Source organism: Coturnix japonica, chromosome 4 (assembly GCF_001577835.2).
Source record: "Coturnix japonica isolate 7356 chromosome 4, Coturnix japonica 2.1, whole genome shotgun sequence".
Taxonomy (NCBI): Eukaryota; Metazoa; Chordata; class Aves; order Galliformes; family Phasianidae; genus Coturnix; species Coturnix japonica.
In genome coordinates this window covers 20082920-20104496 of record NC_029519.1, presented here as the reverse complement: position 1 = coordinate 20104496, position 21577 = coordinate 20082920, and the positions used below count along the sequence as shown (strand labels likewise).

Genomic DNA, 21577 nt, shown 5'->3' with positions numbered 1-21577 from the left:
ACAGAAAACAATGTAATTAGATTTCAAGTTTTTGATTCCATTAGTATCAAAAATGCAGATTTAACTGTATTGTATTTGTGTATTTTTAAAGAAATAATATTTATATTATTTGTATTGAGTAATGCAAACGTTATGCATGTATGAGTAATGAACTTTCACAAAAGTATTTTAAAAAGATAATCAGCACTGTGAAAACATGGTTTTGGTGTGAAAGTTCAGTATATTTCTAAATAATACAGTAGTTTAACATATTAAGCAATATTATATGTATATATCTAACTTTTTTCCTATAAATTTGATGAAAAAAATAACTGCAAAGCTATAATTCAGGAGTAATTGTTTCATTAAATAATGCTAATGGATAGCCTTTACGTTATACTTAAAACTTTCAGAGTGTGTAGTTTTGTGACTGCATTGTTGATTTATTTTATTGTCTTCTATGTGATTTGGTGCTGATAAGATTAGTTTGAATTATACTACTTACCTACAAAAACTATTTTTTCCTACTATGTAATCCTATGTAAGAAACATATCTGCAGTATTGAAATCTCTGCTTTAAATTCATGATACACTTTTGCGTAATTCTGTATGCAGAATATAACTTCCATAGGTGTATAACTATGGGATTCATTTGTATAATCTAAGTGACTGACACTGCTGACATATTTAAGGGAAGCAGTCAGGTGTTGCTTGACTGGACACTGAAAAAGTCATTCAACAGAAAAGGTTTTCAGAATGCCCTTTCTGAAAACAAAAATGATTTGCTCTTATTAATTCATGAAATTGCTGAGTCTTCAGCTCCACCAAAAGCTGGTTCTTTTCTCACAGTCTTTCTTTTATCGAACTGGTTACAGTAATAAGAGTCTGAGCCTGTCATTTTGATTTTTATCCTCCTCTGTATATTTGTGATAATGAAATTCATGCCATCAAGTATTTTTCCTTCAGTGTTGTTGATATCATATATCATAAAGCCCATGAATTTGGAAGTCTGTTTTCAGATAATGATAGATGGATATGTTTTGGTCTTAATATCACTGAAGACAAAGAGGAGCTATATAATTATCTCACAAAAAATATCTATTATATCAACTCCATAATTTGTCATTAAAGTCTCTGTTTTCTCTAAAAAGAATCTTCTACAAATAGAACATCAGTGCAGAGGTGAGTCGTCTGTACATCACAAATGTTTGTATAATTTCATTTGTGATTGTTAGCTTCTTTTTTTTACACAGCAACTTTTAAAAAGTTCATAGGGGAATGCTAGTAGAATTTTTCCAAACAAAGTAGTGATCACAGACTACAAAACCCTTGTAAATAACTCAGATTTTCTTGTAATGAAGGTTATTTTAATAGGTAGGGAGCCACCTGTTTCTAAAATGCCATTTAACATATTAATGTATCTAGTTGTTTTATATGTTAATATTCAGCTATTTAGTGCAAAATAAAGAGTACACAATAGTTAAATGGAAAATCAGAATTTAAGTAGTAAAATGTGATATTTTGCTTGTAGCAGAGGACAAATGTCATTAGACATTATAACCAAAAAGTAAGTCTGCTTTGAATCTCAGAGCTACTCTAAAAATATATATAACACTAAAGTAATGTTTATCTTATCTCGTGATGGTATCCCACTCCCTGAGCTTTCTTAAGGCAAGTTATTTGCAGAAAGGTGACAAGAATTTTTCCCCAATTTAGTGCTAAGACAGAGGCCTACTGGAAAGAAAAGTTTTAGTACCTAATGGTAATGAAAAAGTCTAGGTCTTCAGCCAGGTATATATCTGATTTATATTGTCTGAGGAATTGTTTATAATCTTTTTCAAAGCAAAATATCATTTCAGTCAAAGAGAAGAGGCATCATACTGAGCAATAGAAGAATATGGTGAACAAAGTACATTATGTTACTTTCTTAAACAGATGCATTCTTTCTGGATTCCAGACAACTCTTAACAGTCTATTTTCTTCCATATATTTTTTCCTTTTATTCCTGGCTGAAATAGTCTTCAGTGGTTTTTATAACAGTTGAAAGAAGTACTGAATGGTTGTACATTCATCATATTTGGAGCCAACAATGTCATGCGTCTTGTTAAACTGAATACAAGATTCATCCAATTTTGTGTTATTCATGATTCTACTAAAGACAGTCATGCAATGTCTAATCTACCCCTCTACCCCACCCCCCCCAAATAATTTCTAACCTGAGGGCATCTACCTTATAAAGGAAGCTTCTTTATGCTAAGATATTATAATATACTCCTTGGAAAGTCAACACGAACAATTAAATTATTTGTAAACTTAAAATGTTCTTTTGTAAGTACATATGCTCAGTTACATAAAGAAAATGTGACTGAAATGAGCCCAATGAGTTTATATCACCCTTGTCAAATCAAGTTAATTTTTTTTAGACTGTGCCTATAATACCCTGAAACACAATGTTTCAATTGCCTCAGTTTCACATATTAGTGGTAGACTCTAGGGTAATAGGAAATACAAAAAAATTAATTGCAAAACAAATATTAAAAACCTTCTTTGCTTCATAGATAACCTGTTATTCCCAAATTTGCTGGGAAAACTAGAAAATGGCAGCAAATAGAGGGAAACGACAGTAAGAAATGAATTCTCCCCTGTCCTAGAAGTATCTTTCTGTCTGGAAAGGGAACAAAACCTACTCCAGAAAAACAGGACAATAAAAAAATTCAGATCTGTTTTCACTTAAGTACATCTTCAGCCTCACATATTTGGGCCTTTGAGTTGTTGATTTAGCCACTATAACCACAGTGATGGAGGTTGTAGATTTATTTCTTTATTTTGGTCTCATTTTATTGTGGCTTTAATATTTTCTAAAAATCTGTGAAGAATGAAATTGCAACAGAAAAATGATTTGCCTTATATTAGCAGCCATAGCTTTCAGATTTTTATTTTCTTCCATGTTTTTAATATATTTTTTGTACCTGCTTTTGTGGAGTTATCTGTAATTTTCCATATGTATTATTATCTCATCTCTAATTGGGTTTAAAATATCCCTAAAACCTTCTGAGTTTTATGTCTTAATTGAGACGCTGTACATATGGGTATTTCTTGCAGTCTAGAAATCTGAAGCATTTCTATGCTCTAATAGGACAGCATGCTGGGACATTTCTTGTAAACAGTTGGATAGCATTTGAAAATATTTAATCTCTTGCCAAAATAGACACAGTTAATTTTTGATCTTGTTATCTTCTTTCATTATCAACTGATATTTCATCCTCTATCCAGCTGTGTTTTTTGACACCAGCTAAGTATTCCATGTTTTTAGAGCTGCATTAAACAAATCTTTAGATAATAGAAAACATACTTCTTTAACATTCATTAAAAGTAGTTGCTCTTTTATTTGTTTGGTTTTTGTTTGTTTTGAAAGAATTTCAAGATAGTTTTCTCTGTGTGTAACTAAAGACAATATCACCAATTAGTCATATAAAAATTCCACACAGCAATACTCCTAAATCTTAACTGATGTTTGCCAATACGAGTTTGTCCTCTTTGAGGTCATACTCCAGTACTGATGCACTGTGCAGCAGGTTTTTTCTGTTGGTAAGTATGCATTGCAGCAAGTTTCCAATCCTTCTAAAAGTGATGTCAAATGTTTTTACATTTTACTGGTAATGAAGGTCAGAAGTCTAGTCTGAGCTCTACTCCTCTAGAGCTAGAAAATAAACCATTCAAACCAAATGCTTTATCATCAGCGCTTAAATGCTATTAGCTGATCTGATTAAGCCTCAGATTCAGATATGTGAGATGCTCTATGGTAAAAAGTCAGTTATCTAGTTACTGTATAAAGCACGTACATTATGAATTAATTTATCTCCCAAATGGCTACATATACTGTTCTACTCATCGTTAATAATTTATCGTTTTGCTCATCTGCCTAATGAGGGGTGCAATTCCAAGTAATCTGTATGACATAGTATATTTACCTTTTTTGTGCGTGTAAATTTCAAATAAACAATCTTTCACTCTAGGAGTGTTGTATTAAATAGAGTAAAAAGAAAAATAGGAAGCTCCAGTTCAGATCTAGAAGTTCCTGCGGTCCTGTAGCATATATCAAATGCAGTGCCATACATTTTATTAAGTGAGCTGGAAGTTTTCTGAAAGCATAAAAGTTTCCAGTCTTAATACCTATTATATTAGACTTGGAATTTTCACATGAATTGTTGTTGTAATTAAATATAAGCTAAAAGTATTGCTAGGTATCATAAACATGGTTATTTGTGTTTTACAAGAAAGATAGGTTACTGTTAGGTGTTTCAGAGAGAGTATAAAGATAGGTTTGAAAGTGTTAAATAAAAGGTGTACATAAAACACTCCTTACTGGATCTAAATTTTTCATATTTTCTAAAGAAATTTGAGGGAAAACATCTTATTACTCAACTCCCAAATACCGAATTCAGGTTTTTCTCTGACACAGTCAGTGAAAAGGGATTTTTCTCACAGATCATTTTCTGCTTCATAAATTTACTGTGACAGAGTTCAGTGTTGAATGTGAGTGAATATATGACTAATGCCACATCTGCATTTTTCACTGTCATCGCATATAGCTGCAGGTGTCTTTAGAATTAGATAATGCTTTATCTTCATTTTCATTCAAAATTATAATTGTTTTCTAACTTCAGTTCCACCAGTTATCCGAGTGTACCCGGAGAGTCAGGCGAGGGAGCCAGGAGTTACAGCTAGTCTTCGATGCCATGCTGAAGGTATTCCTAACCCCCAACTTGGCTGGCTGAAGAATGGAATTGATATCACCCCAAAGCTGTCTAAACAGCTAACACTTCAAGGTAAATGGGCACATTTATTGTTTTCTACAGATCGCAAAAGCTTTATGAGAGTGTCATTTCTCTACTTGGTATTCTTTTCACCTAGTTTTAAACAAGGGTTGAAGTCTAAGTTAAAACATTCTAGATAATATCTTGAAATTTCTTCCTAAGGCATACATGTACTCTGCTTTCCCTTCATCAAAATAAGAGGTTTATGTTACAACAGACTCACTAGTAAATTCCAGTAACTTCTTTCAGTTAAAAGTTACATAGATTCTGAGTACAAGAAACAGCCCCAAACCCAGTTCTAATTGTGGTATTAAAATTTGTCACAGCAAGTACATTAAAACCATTCAATATGTATTCAAAATTTCTATTTAAATTAGGAAGCAACGTTTTTGTGAATATTTCATTCACAAAAATGTATTTTACTCATAACTATGCACTGATTGTAATCTAATTATTTTTCATGAGCCCAGATTTAAATGTATAATGGAGCATGGACTAAATTTTGTTTTCACTGTGTCTCAGTTGAAAACAGAGCTTTTTTTGACTGGCAAGAATCTCAGTGGGAATTAGAGAACTGATGGCTGAAAGGATAGAAGGAGAGATATATGAAGTAGATTTGCTCTTGTATGAGCAGTCTCGGTAGACCTCAAAGGTCATGCAAAGGTAATCCATAACAATAAAATAAAAAAAAAAATAAAAAAAAAAAAGAAAACCACAATAAATCAAAAACGACCAAGCAACACAAAAACCTACACAACTGAGGGGAAATCTAGCTTTTTACAGTGGTCAAGGCCAGTCTTTATCATCTTTAGGGCTTGTGGATTTCAGTGAAACTGTCCAGAATGGCAGTCATCTGTAGTCCTGGTGAACTTTGATCAGCTGTGGAAGAAAAAATCTCATGTTATCAGCATTATCTTCAAAATCTCATCTCGTTCTGCAAAAAAAAAAAGCCAGGATGGAAATGAGGCTGCAGTGTGGTAGAGTGGGACAGATAGTTGGCAACTGCTTCTGTAGTGTCTTCTCTACAGGTGATGAAGGCTTCTTTGCTTTCACAGTTCACTGTTATGAGTACATGTGAACAATTTCCTTAAAAGAAAGACTTTCCACTATTGAGTAGAATGTTCTGGACTCCTCCTTTAGGTCTCATCTTACATGGAACCATTCTGTTGATTTCCCTTTTAGGGATCTGAGTGGAAAGGTTGTGTTTGTTTTGTTGTTGTTGTTGTTGTTTGTTTTTTCTTCCCTCGCCTCTATATTACACAGTTATGATGAATTAATTAGAATGTTTCTTCTCTAAACCAACAAACCAGCAAAGCACAATTTAATTCAGTTTTCCTGGATTTACTCATACAAAATAAAGTTTTATAGTTTCTCTGAGCTTTTCCTGTCCCAGAGTTAAATAAACCGTCTATGTATTAGACATAGGACCAGAAGGAGGGTTTTACCATGACCTAGTGTCCTCCCAGACCATATTATAGAATCTCTAGAAAGTTGTTTTAGAAATCTTACAGGTGAATAAGTATGCTACACTTACAATGAAGTGAGTCATTGTTCACAGCATTATTCACATGACAATATTTAAGAAAACCTTTGCTTGAGAAATTTGGATTCTGCTGATATTCCTAGTCGAGCTGGTGCTCAACCCCTGATTTGTGTGCTAATGCTTATTTTGCACGTGCAAAACTCCTTTGTGTTTACTTTGTCCAAGATTTGTCTGGAAATACTCCTGAAATTATTTTAGAGGGTAGTTTCCCATAGATTCCTATGCTTATGTGAGTATAAAATTCCAAAGTACGTATGTTTTTCCCATTATACTTCAGTCACAAGAAAGCAATCATAGGGGCTTCTGGTTGCTAGAAACAATTATGTATTATTTATCTTGAAAATGTAGTTCAATATATTCCATGGAAACCTGCATTATTGTTTGTAAAGCTTTTAATAGAGTGTTAAGTGATAAAAAAACAACCTAATGAAAACATAACTGATTTTAAATATGACCATAGTCTCTTAAATCTATACAAAATATCCGATAGATAAATATCTCCAAATAACTCCAAACTGCAAAGTCAACTGAGCTATTACACATATCTATAAGAATAATAATAATACATGCAGTTTACTGGCCAGTTGAATACCTTTTGATTAGTTTGGCACGTATGCAAATCATGAAGTCAGGAATGAAAACATTTTAATTAGCATGAATAGAGAAGGCCTTTAGAGTATTTAATCTGAAAGCATTTTAGCATGCCTGTATGTTGAAATTTTTCTCTCATTTCAGCAAATGGCAGTGAGGTACACATTAGTAATGTGCGCTATGAAGATACAGGAGCATATACTTGTATTGCAAAGAATGATGCAGGAGTGGATGAAGACATTTCTTCTCTTTTTGTTGAAGATTCTGCTCGAAAGACCCGTAAGTACTATGGGAAGTAAAAAAAGCAAAAAACAAGCAGCCCTTACTTGAACATGAAATTAGTATTAAAAAATATTTAAATAATACCTAACAGGAAGAGTGTGAACCTTATTTAGAAATGAAATTAAATCTTTTAATCCTTTTGTGAATTGACATATTTTCTTTTAATTGCTGTTTCATTTTGAGTGGTTTCTTCATGATATGTTTGTTGTATGTGAAGGAAAAGATGTCTAAATTAGGAAAAACAGTGGTTTCAAGGGGGAATTAAAAAAAAAATAAACAGGAAGAAGGAAAAATGTGTCTGTGTTCTTGACATGTATCAAGAGTCAGACTGCCTTCATGATATCTTGCTGTTGCTGGACTTGGTCTCTACTGCTGAGAGTACTTAGCAGGTCTAAGTCAGGTCCAGATCAGTTCCTCTTTGCCCATTCTGTTTTGTGCACTTTTAACTGTGGCTCTCCAGAAATGTGAAGCAGCAGTTGACTGCATTTGCTTATGAAGTCAGGAGTTCACTGTGCCATGGAAAACTCGCCTACAAATGTAAACTGTTTTTCTTTATTCTTCATGTGATGGTAGCAGCACTTATAAACCCATTTTACCTGTTCTTTGCCTGTCTACATATTCTCTTCCCTCCATAACCCTCAACTCATAGATCTTCATTCCTGAGTTCTTGTGCTTTTGACTTTGTTTTTCAAACAGTTATTTTCATCAGTAGCACAGATTTTCTGGAAATACATATAATAAAAATAATTCAACAGTGATAAGTACTCAACAGAATATACTGCAGGCAGGATTAGTAGCACTTCAAATCTGACACTTCCCTTCCTAAGATGCTGAGTTTGATTCCATTTGTTCAGTTCCAGAACCTTATTAAACTTTAAATGCTTTGAGGAAATCCTTCATGGAGGGAAGTTTTATAGCTACAGTGTTAAAATCTTTATTTAGATGATTTAGAATTCTAATTATAACTGTTGTTTCAAGATTCTTAACAGTTGTTTTTAAGTGTCACAAAAATGACTGCTCAGAAAGTTCTGAGAAGACAGCTGAGCGTAAATAAGTTGTCCAGTCATGTTTAATTTCTAATGATCTGGTGATATGAAGTGGCTCAGTCACCTTCATTTGCCTTCTACAGTCTGTGAAATGGGTTGTGTATGTTGCCAAATTACAAATTACCTTGACAAATGAGGATTTGTTTATGGTTGCTTAAGACTTGTTTGACCATGTTTTTTGGTGTTTTTTTTGTTTGTTTGTTTGTTTGTTTGTTTGTTTTTTCCTTGTTGTTGTTGAGGCTCTACAGAGGGATCTGGACAGGCTAGATAGCTGGGCTGAAGCCAATGGGATGAGGTTCAACAAGACCAAATGCCAGATCCTGCACTTGGTCACAACAATCCCAGGCAACGCTACAGGCTTGGGGCAGAGTGACTGGAAGACTGTGTAGGACCTGGGGGTATTGATTGTTGCTTGGCTGAACATGAGCCAGCGCTGTGCCCAGGTGGCCAAGGAGGCCACTGGCATCCTGGCTTGTATCAGGAATGGTGTGGTGAGCAGGACTAGGGAAGTCCTTTTCCAACCTGAGCAAATCTAAGGACAAACCACCACTGTACTGTGGAAAGAGTGATGACAGTAGGAAAATAAAAAGTTATAATGCGATCAAAGTAAGATAAATCAAAGGATGATACATGTCGTAACAGTATATATTGTGAAATAATTTAGAATAGACCTTTCTGGTTCTTGTAACATTCTTGCCATTTCTAGAAGTAGTTAGTTGATTTCTCAAGTCCAAGTGTATAAATACCATGTAATTATACTACCATTAGTCATTTTTCGGGCTTTGAGGTATTCTGTTTCTGTATAAAACCTGGAGAAGGGCCTGTGTGTTTGAAAGCCTGTTTTTCTTTTCCAGTGATGCCAATCAGTGCAGAACCTGTAACAAAGAGTCTGGTTGTGTTGCTTTGCAAACCTCTTTAGGTGTTGAGTGGCTGCTATTAGGTTCCATTAAGCCTCCTCCTTTCAGGGGAGTACAATTTCAACTCTTTCATTATCCTTCTTGATAGTCTGCATGTGTTTTATCATGTGGTCTTAGCTCTTCCTTCCTCTTCCCCGAGAAATGTTAGGATTTTGTTCTCTCTTGAAGATGATATTTTAACCTGTGAAAACTTGGCCTTAAGCAGAAAGCAAATGTTTTGTGAAAATGCCTTACTGTAGCTAGAAACTTTTATTTTATTTTGTTACTATTGTCATTACAGCATTTTACAAAAGTGTAAAGCAGTCTGTCAGATTTTACCACTAGATATTAATATTTTTAAAGTAATTTTTAAATTTGTTTCATAAAGAAAATAATTGCTTCTATTTGTCTTTGGTCTTCTTCATTGATTCTTTAAACTGCTTTTCACAATGTGTATTTTAATGTCTCTCAAATTTTATAGTCAACAAGAACAATACAGCATACATCATAAATTAGTCTGTACATCCCTTTTGTACAACAGAAGCATCTAAAAATATAGTAAATGTGTGACCTATTCTGTTTTAATTCTCTAGTGACTGGAAATTATTTTCATTTTTTTTTTTAATTCCATTTAAACTGCAGTAAAAGCCACTAAGAAAGGTCTGTTTGAGCTGGATGATAGCAGAATGACCATTGATGTGTCTGGTAAAAACATTCTAGGAGTCACCAACCTGGTCTAATTCTCACTGAAGACAACAGTCTTCACAGTTGTCAAGCTCCTCTACAAACATCTGAGAGAACTCATCTGTTTTGAATGGAGCCTCTGGTATAATTACATTTGTTTATAAATAGCAGTTTAAAATCTGATTTTGGTTTCATTGTTCTTGTGTCTTTCCACTGTAGTTCAGTTTTTCAGAAGAGACATTTTTCATGGATTCATAACAAAATCATTTCATCTAAGTAATCTTCTCCATTTAAAAAGACATTAAACTGCAAGTTGTTACTCCTAAGTACACTTTTAACCTTATGTTTGCCTGAAGTGTGTCACACCTGTTTGTGTGAAGTGCAATTAGACCTGAGTTAAAGATGCAGAGATGGGAAGTCTCCTGTTTCTCTTAGTAATTTGCTGTGCTAACCAATCAGTTTCACCACTGAAGAACTGTGTTTAGTTTCTCTTTTGAATGCAGTCCTTCCTTTTATTTCTTTCTTTTTGTACCAATTAATTAAAAACTGTTTAAGTAATTGCCCTGTGATTGTACCATCATTAAATATTGATTAATGTTTCTCTCACACAAAAAGTAGAAATTTCTCATGAAAAAAAGTTATCATAGGACTTGGAGTGTCTTTTTGGCATTTAGATGTTAATTGGTTTCGGTAGACTTTTCTTAAAAGTAGGAAAGGCTGTTTGCAAAACAAAATGGATTAGTTTTTAATTTATTTAGCATTATGGATGAAGAGATACATACACTGTAATGTTTGGATTCTACATCCACTCATCCTTTCTCTAACTTTTTTCTTAGTATAAGCAGAAGTTAATGTTCATATGCGTAACTACTGTAAGACTCCCAGGCATCACTTTCCAAACTGTCCTTCTTCCCATCCATCTCTGCTCCAGAATTTAGTCTTCATTACTTTTCTTTGGATGTCTAAATTTGTATTTGAGTGTAACCAAATATAATTTATTTTAGCGACGTACTTTACAAAATAATTCAAGCTACTTTGTAGAACTCCTTTATTTGTTGTAAGAAGCAGTACATAGACTTAATGGGAAATGACTTCATTTTTGTTTGCACGTCCTTGACAAGGATCATTAAGATAAGACTTATAGACAATTGCCCTGGACACATCATAGCAATTTTATTTTTTTTTCTCTAACATTTACTAATAATTTAACAGTAAAATCTACTTTTTCAGATCAATCAGATTGTCAGTTTTAATTTAGTCAGTGTGTACATTACTACCATTGTTTAACTCTGATATATAATCAGAAAATTGTGTGGTAACAAATTAGATGTTTAGCAAAATCCTGATTTACATCTATGTGAACTTCTATGTTGCTAAAATTGTAATTGCATCAGAGAATATAATCATATTTGTTTGACAAGACCTGGTTTCCATTAGAACATAGTAGCTTGCTTGTAATTATATTCTCGTCCTTTAATTTCTGACTGAATTGAATTCTGTGGGACTGTTATCTATTCTTTTGTCTAGGACATACACTCCAGTCTAACTATGCTTTAGCTACTTGAATCATGATGTTTCAGAGAGTTGGGAGGAACGGAAGGATAACAGTATAGGCATATGTAGTAGTGTTCTGCTTGACCTTAATATACTTCAAAATTTGTTCAGAATTCCTAGCAGCAGGCCAAACACCTCCTGGAAACTAATTTAGGAATTATTTTAGTACCAGTTTTAAAAAACTCTTTATTTGGAGTATATGCGATTTACCCTCCCTTGTTCTTTGTAGGGTATAAAGAATTTAATTAACCTTCTGTTTTCAAATACCATCCTGTTTCTATGCAAATATAGGACAAGAGCATTTTTGGAATAATATTTCCATGAGAACATTAAAATCTGGTTTATAACAGTACAATTGAAACCTTAGTAGCTCTGGAATCAGGATTGTTTTCTTCTACCTCTAGAAGCAATTTGTGATAACTATCCAAGGCATTTACTGCTGCATTGGTGTAAAGAAATATGATGCTATGGGAACAGTTTCTGCTAGGAAAATTAGAAGTTAAGTGTAACTAAGGCTACTTCTTAATTTTCATTTTTAAAAAATATTTCTTTCCTTTTGTAAGTGAAATCTTTATTCTAATACTAAGCACCTATGCATTAACTGATAAAGGTGGCTTTTCATTTTCTAGCTTACAGTGTATGCAGGTGCAGTTTAAAGAACCCTCAACTCTTCTATTAACAAAGAGCTTTCTTCACCATACAACTGAATTCAGCAGTTTAAAGTGAGAATGCACATATTCTCTCAACAGCTCCAGTGCTGATTTATGCCAGTGCTTTACTTTGGTAGTCACAAATGCAGGTTGGATCTACCCAATTTGTTGAAGCCACAAGGCAAATAAAAGTTTTCAACTTACTCTTACTGAAACACTCTGCGGATACTGAAGAATGAAAATATAGAACAGATAATTTGACATTGTAACTTAATAAAATATTGAAGAAGGTGGAATGAGCAGTTTGTTACAGCCCTTTTATTGATACAGATTACAACAATAACCATGAAGAGAGGAGGAAGAAACTGCAATGATAGCAGCTTCCATCTGTTGGGTTTTTCCTGCTTGCTTGTTTTTGTATTTAAGCTGTATTTAGGAATTATTTGGACAATTAGAATGTATTTCATATTTTTTTTCAAAGTAATAGCTGGATAGGGAATATAATGCATGACTGTGGAGTATAAATATGCATACCATTTCCTGAGCTTGGAAAGAGATAGGGAGAAGAAATTATCTACACTTGGGATTAATTCAAATTAATTGCATTACAGGAATAGAGTACATCAATTTAATCTAGTGTTCTAAAGGAAAAAAATATATACAAATATGACAGTACAGAGAAAAAACAAACAAACAAACAGAATGGATTATTCAAGGGAAGGGAATGTTTCCAAGAGTGATATTCAGGCACATCAAATTCTTATGTAAATGTAAAATATTTTTAACTGCAGTAATTTTAAAAATCCATTTATTTATTTTCTTTCTCCCTGACTTTGACAGGTGCATTAGATTGGTTTAGATTTCCTCTCCACTTTATTTTAGCATAATGGTTTCAAACTAGAATTGTGGATCATAAAAATATCCTATTCCCTTTAAAGCTAAAAAAAATTTTTTTGTCATTTTCTTTTACTTTGTTAGTTGGACTATTTTCATTTATCTTGATGTCTTCCAAAATCTTGGCTTCCAAAATATAGTTTAGCTTGCTCCTTAAGATTTATTCTCAATTTTACTGAGACAAACTGTCTCGCTCCAATTTAGGAGTGAGGCAAAGGTTCTTTTAATAATGTTATGCCCGGCGTGAGATTAAGAAGAAGAAGCATTCAAATGTTGATCCGACCAGTTTATTGGAAATAATAGACAATTGAGGGGATGGGGAAGGGAGAGTGACAAATGCCAAAATTAGGGTGATGGGGAAGGGAAAGTAGGCGATAGAAAAAGGTGGAAAAGAGCAAGAATTACGTTAAAGCGGGGAATAGTCACCTCCTGGATGCAGCAGCGTCCCGTAGCACGTTGTTAACGTTGGTCCAGGGCAGGGGAGAGCAGCAACGGAGTAGCAGGCTGCAAGCAGCAGATCGGTGAATCGCAGAAAAGACGGTCAGAGTACCGTGGTCTCTAGAAGCAGAGTCTCGGGCAGCGAGGTCCCTCGGAGCAGAGTCTCGAGCAGCAATCCCAGAAGAGAGAATAGGCAGCAGTAGGACAACGGTGGAGGGATCTGAGATCGGATACCTAGATGCCCAACTAAACCGTGGTTTGTCCGTGCCCTTTTTATCCTTCTTTCCAGCCTTCCAGAGATTTCGGGACGGCTCGGGTCAGGGTCTTGTGACTTCCTCAGAGCTGTCAATCTTCCTTGAGATGGGCCAACAGGAAAGACCACTTAAGGGCCATTAGTCCTCAGGGATGCCCATCTTCCTTGAGATAGGCCAACACAAAAAGACCACTCAAGGGCCATTGATCAGTATCTTATCTCCCTTTCGTAGCTCCCGGACTTGTTCCATTTCAGCAAACTTTGAGACAGTAATGTAAAAAGCATGGCTTCTTACACCACCCCGTGACTCAAAGTTTGCTTAAAAAATAGGCCACTAGTGATCCAGGATGGCGAGAAAAAGATAGCAAGCATGAGGAAAAAAGGAGAGGGATGGGGAATCAATATGTTTCATGCAATCATTACAAAGGATTTTTCCTGCTTGGTTACAAGTGTTGCGCGGATGTGCTGGACTTCCCCATCACTTGATGAGGTTACAAAATACATAGACGATACAACATGTTGGATAAGTTGAATGAAACAAGGTATCATACATGGAAGAAACAGTAGAGTTGCGACAACACATAATAGATAAAATAAGATACTGCGTGTCTCCATTTCAGCAAACTTTGAGACAGTAATGTAAAAAGCATGGCTTCTTACACAAACACATGCACCTTGGGATAACTGTCATAAAAAAAAGCTTGTCAAGTAATGTTGTTAAGGCATTTTCAGTAATTTGATATTACTTGATGATGCTTTAATATTCATGAAGTTTTACTCTTGGTCATCAATCACAGGATCTTGTATTATTCATTTAGGCCACTCTGTCATTGTCCCCACTAAACTGCAAAGCAAGATCTGTAAATTCTTTCACCAAGTCATGAAGAGGAGTGTAAAAATTGTCTCGTGCAACATGTCTTGGTGCAGTATTTAAAAATAATATATTTTTGCCATGCCATTAAGTAGATCTGCTTTTATCACAGTACCTTTTTATGTACTGTAATTCTTCTAACACCTAGAACGAGTTTATGTGATGTGCATGCTGTTGTCTTATTGTTTTACAACCATCATAAGCAACTAGGCATTTCCACTTTCTAAAACTCAGAATGAGACTAAAAGCCCTTTGACTGTGATTTATGGCCTAAATTCTCTCTGAAAGGCTTTATGCAACTTTAATAGAATTTTCCTGTCACATCTTATACTGAATGATACCTATTTACCTAATTTTCTCAGAGATAATTTATGCTGGCATTTTATTTTATGGCAGTGCTAAACAAGTTTATACTTGTTGAATGCATCATAGACAAAGACTTTATTTCACACTTGCAAGTATGGGGTGGAAGTTCAGCTCATGAGCCACTTTTTCTTCCTTCTATTGTAGTCTCTATTGAGTTAATACGCTACCAGAAAGGAATTCTGTTAGAAAATAAATCAGAGAAAAATTAACATTTGAAGGCAAGGAGCAGATTCCTGCCAATCATACAAATCCATACAATATAATTAATTGAAAGGTATGAGTATTTCCTCCCCTATAAGAGTGTGTATTAAAATGGAGTTATATGAACAAATAAATATGTTGTCCTATATGAGTAACATTTTAAAATTACATAGATTATATCAGTTGAATGTCAAAAAGCTCCTCTGAGACTGAAGTTCACATTTGACCAAAAGTAAAGTGTCCATCGTGACTTTGAACTGACAAATGCTAGTTTAATATTCATAAAAATGTTTGTTTCTTATATTCACCCAATCTGAGATTAAATTTAAATGAATGTTCAGGAGAACAGAACAGAATTTTAAAGAATTTGTATTGACATATTAACATTAGTAATAGTTGATGCAATCAGTAGATAACTCTGAAAAAAAAAAGTGTTAATTTACATTTCACATTTTTCTTTATAAACCCATCAAATATTAATTAAACATAGAATAAGAATAAACTTAAAAGCATATAATTAACAAATGCTTTCATTCTGCTTGAAAGTTCATGCTGTAAAAAAGGTGGGTCGCCTTAACCTCATCTTCATTTTTAGCACTATTATTTTAAAAATGAAGATAGGAATACATTTGTGTGGTTCAGCCACCAGACAGCTAAATTAAGGTAAATTAAGGGAATAAGATAAAGGGGGATATAACAGGTTAGTTCTTCCTATGATGAATCCAGGATTAAGCAGGTTTGTTGTCACTGCCATTAGTACTGGCAATCGGTGAAGTAAGCAGAGCATGCTCCATCTTGAAAGTACTTTCTTAAAAATTTAAAGGTACAGGAGTATTTTAAATGTAAAGTTTGTGTTTGGATGAGACAAAATCTGGAATAAAAATAAATGACTTGGAATCCATATTTTGGAAGATGAGTTTATTTTTTTCTGCTTATCAGTATAATACACGACATAAAATGTTGACTTTCCCCATTCCAAAGGTCATTTTGAACTGCTTTGCTTATTTAGTAAAACATGCTAGGAAATATGTCATATGTTAAGGCTTAGTTGATATCCATCTTGCTTAAGTGACAATGAAAATATTTTTATTTAGGTTTCAGAATATGTAATGTAGAAAAATGAAGGTCAAGTTGAAGATCAGAAAGTAAATACAAAAGAATGGCAATTTTAAATTAAAAAACAAAAGAAATTCTTAGACTGTTAAAAGATCATTGAGCATTTTCTTAGGTAGTTACCATTGAAGCAAGTGATGCTAGAGTATAAAAAAAGTAATTAAAAAAAAGTAATTAATATTATTACTAATATGAAGGACCTGTAAATGGTGTATTAAAATTGCTACATCAATAAGATAGAATAAAAATATATATCTGTATATATATATATGTATATATTTACACATGCATATATTCAAAAGTGGTGTAAATATAGATATATAGTATGCCTTATATTCCTTTAATTGCTGGCCACCCTGCTTTCATCTAGCATCAGATGTACTTCACAGTAAGTTGTACAGAACTTGTCTATGGAGAGGTCCTCTCTCTCACACACACTGTGTTGGCCTTTATCTTGCTTCACAAACAAAACCAGATATCTTCTCCTGGGAGACAGAAAATAGCCTTCTCTGTCATAACACCCACCAGTGCCTATCACAGGGTGCTGCAGCATATTCTGTTTCAGCTGCTACTGGTAACAAATGAGCTTCTCAAGGCTCAACACAGAAGCTTTCACCTGCTCAAAGTCTTCAAATGCAGTGTCTTCTGTAAGGCTGCAAATATGTCCTTAATAATGTTTAATAGTCATGTGTTGTTTGAATAAGTTTCTTTTAATAAATTAGGGTACTAGGGCACAAGAGCAGGTGGTGGTATTCTGTCTTAAACTGAGAAAGTTTTAAGGGGATATGTAAATTTTGAAGTTTATAAGTATGTGTGATAATTGAGTATAGGATGTGGTTGAAGATCTTGATTTTTGTTTAACCTAAAAGAAAGCAAAACATGTTCCTTAACATAATTTGCATCTACAGGGGTTGTACTTGGACCAACATTGCAGTCTTTGTCTCAAGGCTCGAGATCTTTCATGAATATAAGTATATATATAGGTACAGTTTAAGAACTAAGTGAGGATTCTTGACCTTTATTAGGTAAAGTAGGCTTTTGTAATTTTATATTGTACTCTGAAATATCTCATTTTTCTTCTGGCTAATTTGTTTATTTTTAAATGTCAGACTTTTAAAATACCCTTTAAATCCCCTTTGTTGCTTTTTCATCGTCTAGTTCAAAACATAATACATATAAATTTGCATTACCGAATAGTTGCAGTTACATTTTATTTTCTTTCCTATGTCACTTCTAGGAACAAAACAAAAACAAAAACAAAAAAAAAAAACAAAAAAAAAACAACCAAAAAAACAAAGACAAAAAAAAAAACAACAAAAACAACAACAACAACAACAAAAAAAAAACAACAATAAAAGGTAGATGTTAATGGCTAAATTTACACGACATCAAATGGCATTAATTACATGGTTCTTACCTCACACTGTAAAGAGAAAACTAAATTTAAAGAAAATCTTCCTGCTTTCCCTGGAATAAATTAATTTGCTTTATTTCAGAAACAGCAACAACAATGGTATGTGTATATATATATAAAAGTTTCCCAAGGAAAAAAAAGGATCTGTCATCTGAATATAGACAGTGGCAAACAGGGAATAAGACTGGGGGTTCCAAAAGGCATCTGGGACTTAGTATGCTGAATGATCTAAATCTGGCAGCTATACTAGTGATATTATGTTAGTCACCATGAAGTTTCATCTGAAGAAGCTGGATTTGTTGAGGATACCTATTTAGCTTATGTAGTCAATATTTTATTCAAAGTTATGATCTTCTGAAATTTACAGCCTGAAATCAGAAGAACTAGTATAAATGTAGGTGACTGAGAAATACATTTTAAATATGTTGTCCTGTTTTGACTATAGCAGCAATTAAACCAACAGAAATTCTACCTCATGATGTAAAGGGGTGCTTACTCAGCCTGAACTGGAGACAAGATGGCATGCTGCATTAATGTTCGCCTTTGGTAGGTTATTGGATGCTAGTGTCTCAAGGCAACAATTACATTTGAAAATAATGTACACCTAGCACTATTAAGTCAGATAATTAAGCTGATTTAATGATAAGAAACAGAAAGCAGATTAAGCATTTTGAAAAAGAGGTACATATGCTCTTTGGTGGATATGTGAAAAAATTCTATTCTAGCACTTCTTCATTTCATTGCTGCTTTGTCCTTATATAGGGATCTCTCATCTGTATACTTGAAGCACTAAGGTTAAAAAATAATCATCACCTTAACTATATTAAGGCGTATCTGATGGACACAGTTTCAATACTATGCCTAGGGTCACATAATAAAGCAGTTCTGCTGAGACAATGAAACAAAATCATCAGTCAATAGAAAAACAGAAGAGGAGAGGGAGGGGGAAAAAAAAGAAAGTCTAATAATAACTGTTACCCAAGATTTTGAATCATGTGCTTTTAAGAAAGTAGACTGAAACTCTCCAAGGGCTTTTCCATCCATTTGATGAACTGTCTATTCTGGCAGGGCATTAAAGTGAGAGAAATGCTGTGCTGCACAAGGCAAAAAGCCTGTCAAGGATTCAATCCTGACTTCAGCAGCACCCAGTAAAAGATGCTTGGGAAAAATCACACTATTTGGGGTTTATCAGAAGTAATTATGGTTCTTGTTTGCATTTTCAGGCTTAAGCAACCAACATTGTTTCTTAAAATATCTCTTCCAATAATTTTTCCAACCTTTTTATTTTAATGTGCATTAATTAGTTTTGCAACAATGTGTTTCAATGAACATCACACTTTTCTAGCCTATTAAGTGAAGTGTTCACTGTGTTGTATTTTGGTCCTTTAAAACTTTCTTTATTTCTCAAAATTACTATATTGCAAAACACATTGTGTGCGTGTGTGTGTGATTTTAAGCAATATGCTCCATGTCATTCATGCTGAACTATAAAGACTTAAAATTTTCAGTTTAATCCTTCTTATTCTCCCCAGGCAGAAAAAACTACAGAATAGTAAATCAACATAATTAGTTTTCATTGATCTCTAAGGTCTAAAATCTGAACACTGTAAACAAGTTGATAAAATACAATTCACATTTTCATGGAAACCAAGTATTAAACATATAGTTTCCATACTACCTTGTATTCCTCCTTCCCCCCTGCACTTCCCCCCTTCAAATTGTTCTTTTGAAGATTAAGGCAAATATCATACACCATGTCATCTTCAGTGGCATAGATATGCTACAGCAGTACAGAAGAACATTTTATATGCATCTCAAAATTCAGTTATGCTTAAAGGAAATGACAAAAATTATATCACCCTTAATTAATGCGCATAATACATGTATATTCATATTCCACTCCTTGTTTTGGTCTTTTTTCTTATTTTTTAATAATGAATTATGAAACACACAATTGAAGGCTAATTAGGTTAATTTGCATGGCAGCGGGAAGGATGGGAAGGGAAGGGAAGAGATTCATTTTAACCTCAATCATTTTGTTGTTTATTACTTTAGTGTGAGACATAGAAAAAATTATTTCATCTTAATGTTAATCCACTGTTTCCATCGATTTGCAGATTTTAGTGATTCAGAAGTGAAAGTATCCTAATTATTTCAGAAGTGATTTATCACTTATGTGCTTGTTTGGGTTTTTTCTTGTTCATTTGTGTTTTCTGCTCTTTTTTCTCTTTCATGCTGCAGTTGCAAATATATTGTGGAGAGAGCAAGGTACTAATTTAATTTTTTCATATTTTTCTGTATTGCAGTGAAGTGATCTTCTAGTGTTCCTTGTGTATTTGTTGTTGTTGTTGAAAATAATCCTTTGAATATAGGAGTACCTTTGTGAATTGCCTCTCCGTTTGAGGAAGGAGGAGAAAAAAACCTGATCAAACATGTTAGAGACTTGCTCAAAGACTGATTACAAAAAAAAAATTAAAAAATCAGATTTAAAAATGTAGAGTCTTGTTTACTGTTATGATAAATCTTCCAACAAATCTGACTATATGTTGTTGAGCTTGGTTTACTTGTCTGAATCATTCTTACTTTCTCAAATCAAAATTTTAAATACTTTTTGCTAAAATCAAGGCTTCTGCTGTTTCATAATGAAACAAGGCATGCTATTCTTTATATATATACATTCAGGAAGGATTTTTGAGTATTGAAGTGGAGAATGAAGGTTTATGATTTGTTCTGTGATAGACCAAAGGATAAATATAAATAGACAGTATGAATTCTTAATAGCATAATAAGCATGGAAAACAAAAATAAGTATTAATTCTTGTGTGTGTATGTATATGTGTGTGTGTGTGTGTGTATATATATATATTATAAGATATATAAGATATACATAGAAATATATATATCTTATATATATTATATCTTACATAAGAAATCTTTTCATGACATAAATTGAGAAAACTGTATCACCATGGATAAAATATCAAAATGTAAGTGTTGTCATGAACTGTCATATCTTTTCTCTAAGCAACCAGATCTTAAGTCTGAATTCAGGACTTCATGTATTTCAGGAATAGGAAATTTTTCAAGTATTTTCAGTGAATATTGGTAATATTGTAAGTGGCCCAGGCTTTGCTATGAACTAGTGCTAAAAGTGACATTTCTAGGTGCTTCTTAAGTATATATTTTAAATTAATTGAAAGATTCCAAGTATTTTATTTCTTTTGCATAATTGTATACTGAACTTTGGTGTTTATCATTGTGTTTACAAATATGAACAAGGGCCTTTTAAATATATGATACCGTTTTACCAGTTCTTCAGAGAGTTGCCTGATTACGCTGGAGTTCAGCTATGACCCTCTTGCTCTGTTGGCCTTGCAGAGTGTAAACAATGTGTTCAGTTTCAATCAATTCCACTGATAAACAACCAGATGCAATTATCAAGTTTCCAATTGTGTGGTATTCTCTCTGCCTATTTGGCAGGTATCCATCGAAGAGTTATCATGAACAGAACCAGAAAGTAGTGCACATAAAAAAATCTGAAAGGAACTTGAAGATACATTAGGATGTAATACAATAATACACAAGCATAATTATATCGGTATATTAACATATATACAAACAAATCCAAAGCCACTATATATATATATATATATATTTTTTTTTTTCCCAATAAAGAGCTAGACTGTTTTAAATGTAGATTCAAATTTGTCTAATTGTGGTAAATTTCCTCAAATTTATTGTTGCTTCTGGCACAGTAATATGAAAGCGTTTTGTTTTGCTGGGGAGGAAGGGCTGTAAAATTGCATCAGATGTCCTAAGAGTAGCGGCTCATTTAGTTATAATGAAGGTATATTTATATATTTATATAGATATTTGCAGACAGAAGCTTAAAGGAAATGCTTAGGATCATAACAAGTGTGGGGATTATTTCATTGGATCCACAGGTAAAACTTCCCTATTTCTGCCCTAACTCAGGAGAGAGAAC

General features: G+C 33.5%; 1 protein-coding gene across 4 annotated transcripts in view; it reads left to right on the top strand.

Annotated features, from left to right (window-relative positions):
• FSTL5 (follistatin like 5) overlaps positions 1 to 21577 on the top strand; it is a 243654-nt gene that overhangs the window by 190717 nt on the left and 31360 nt on the right. For 3 of the 4 annotated variants that reach the window (XM_032444360.1, XM_015860999.2, XM_015861001.2), the window contains 3 exons: positions 4647 to 4808; positions 7075 to 7209; positions 19834 to 19860. In XM_032444360.1, the coding sequence (XP_032300251.1) occupies positions 4647 to 4808; positions 7075 to 7209; positions 19834 to 19860 (324 nt within the window). The remainder of the gene's footprint in view (positions 1 to 4646; positions 4809 to 7074; positions 7210 to 19833; positions 19861 to 21577) is intronic. The other variant, XM_032444359.1, reaches the window with a different exon arrangement.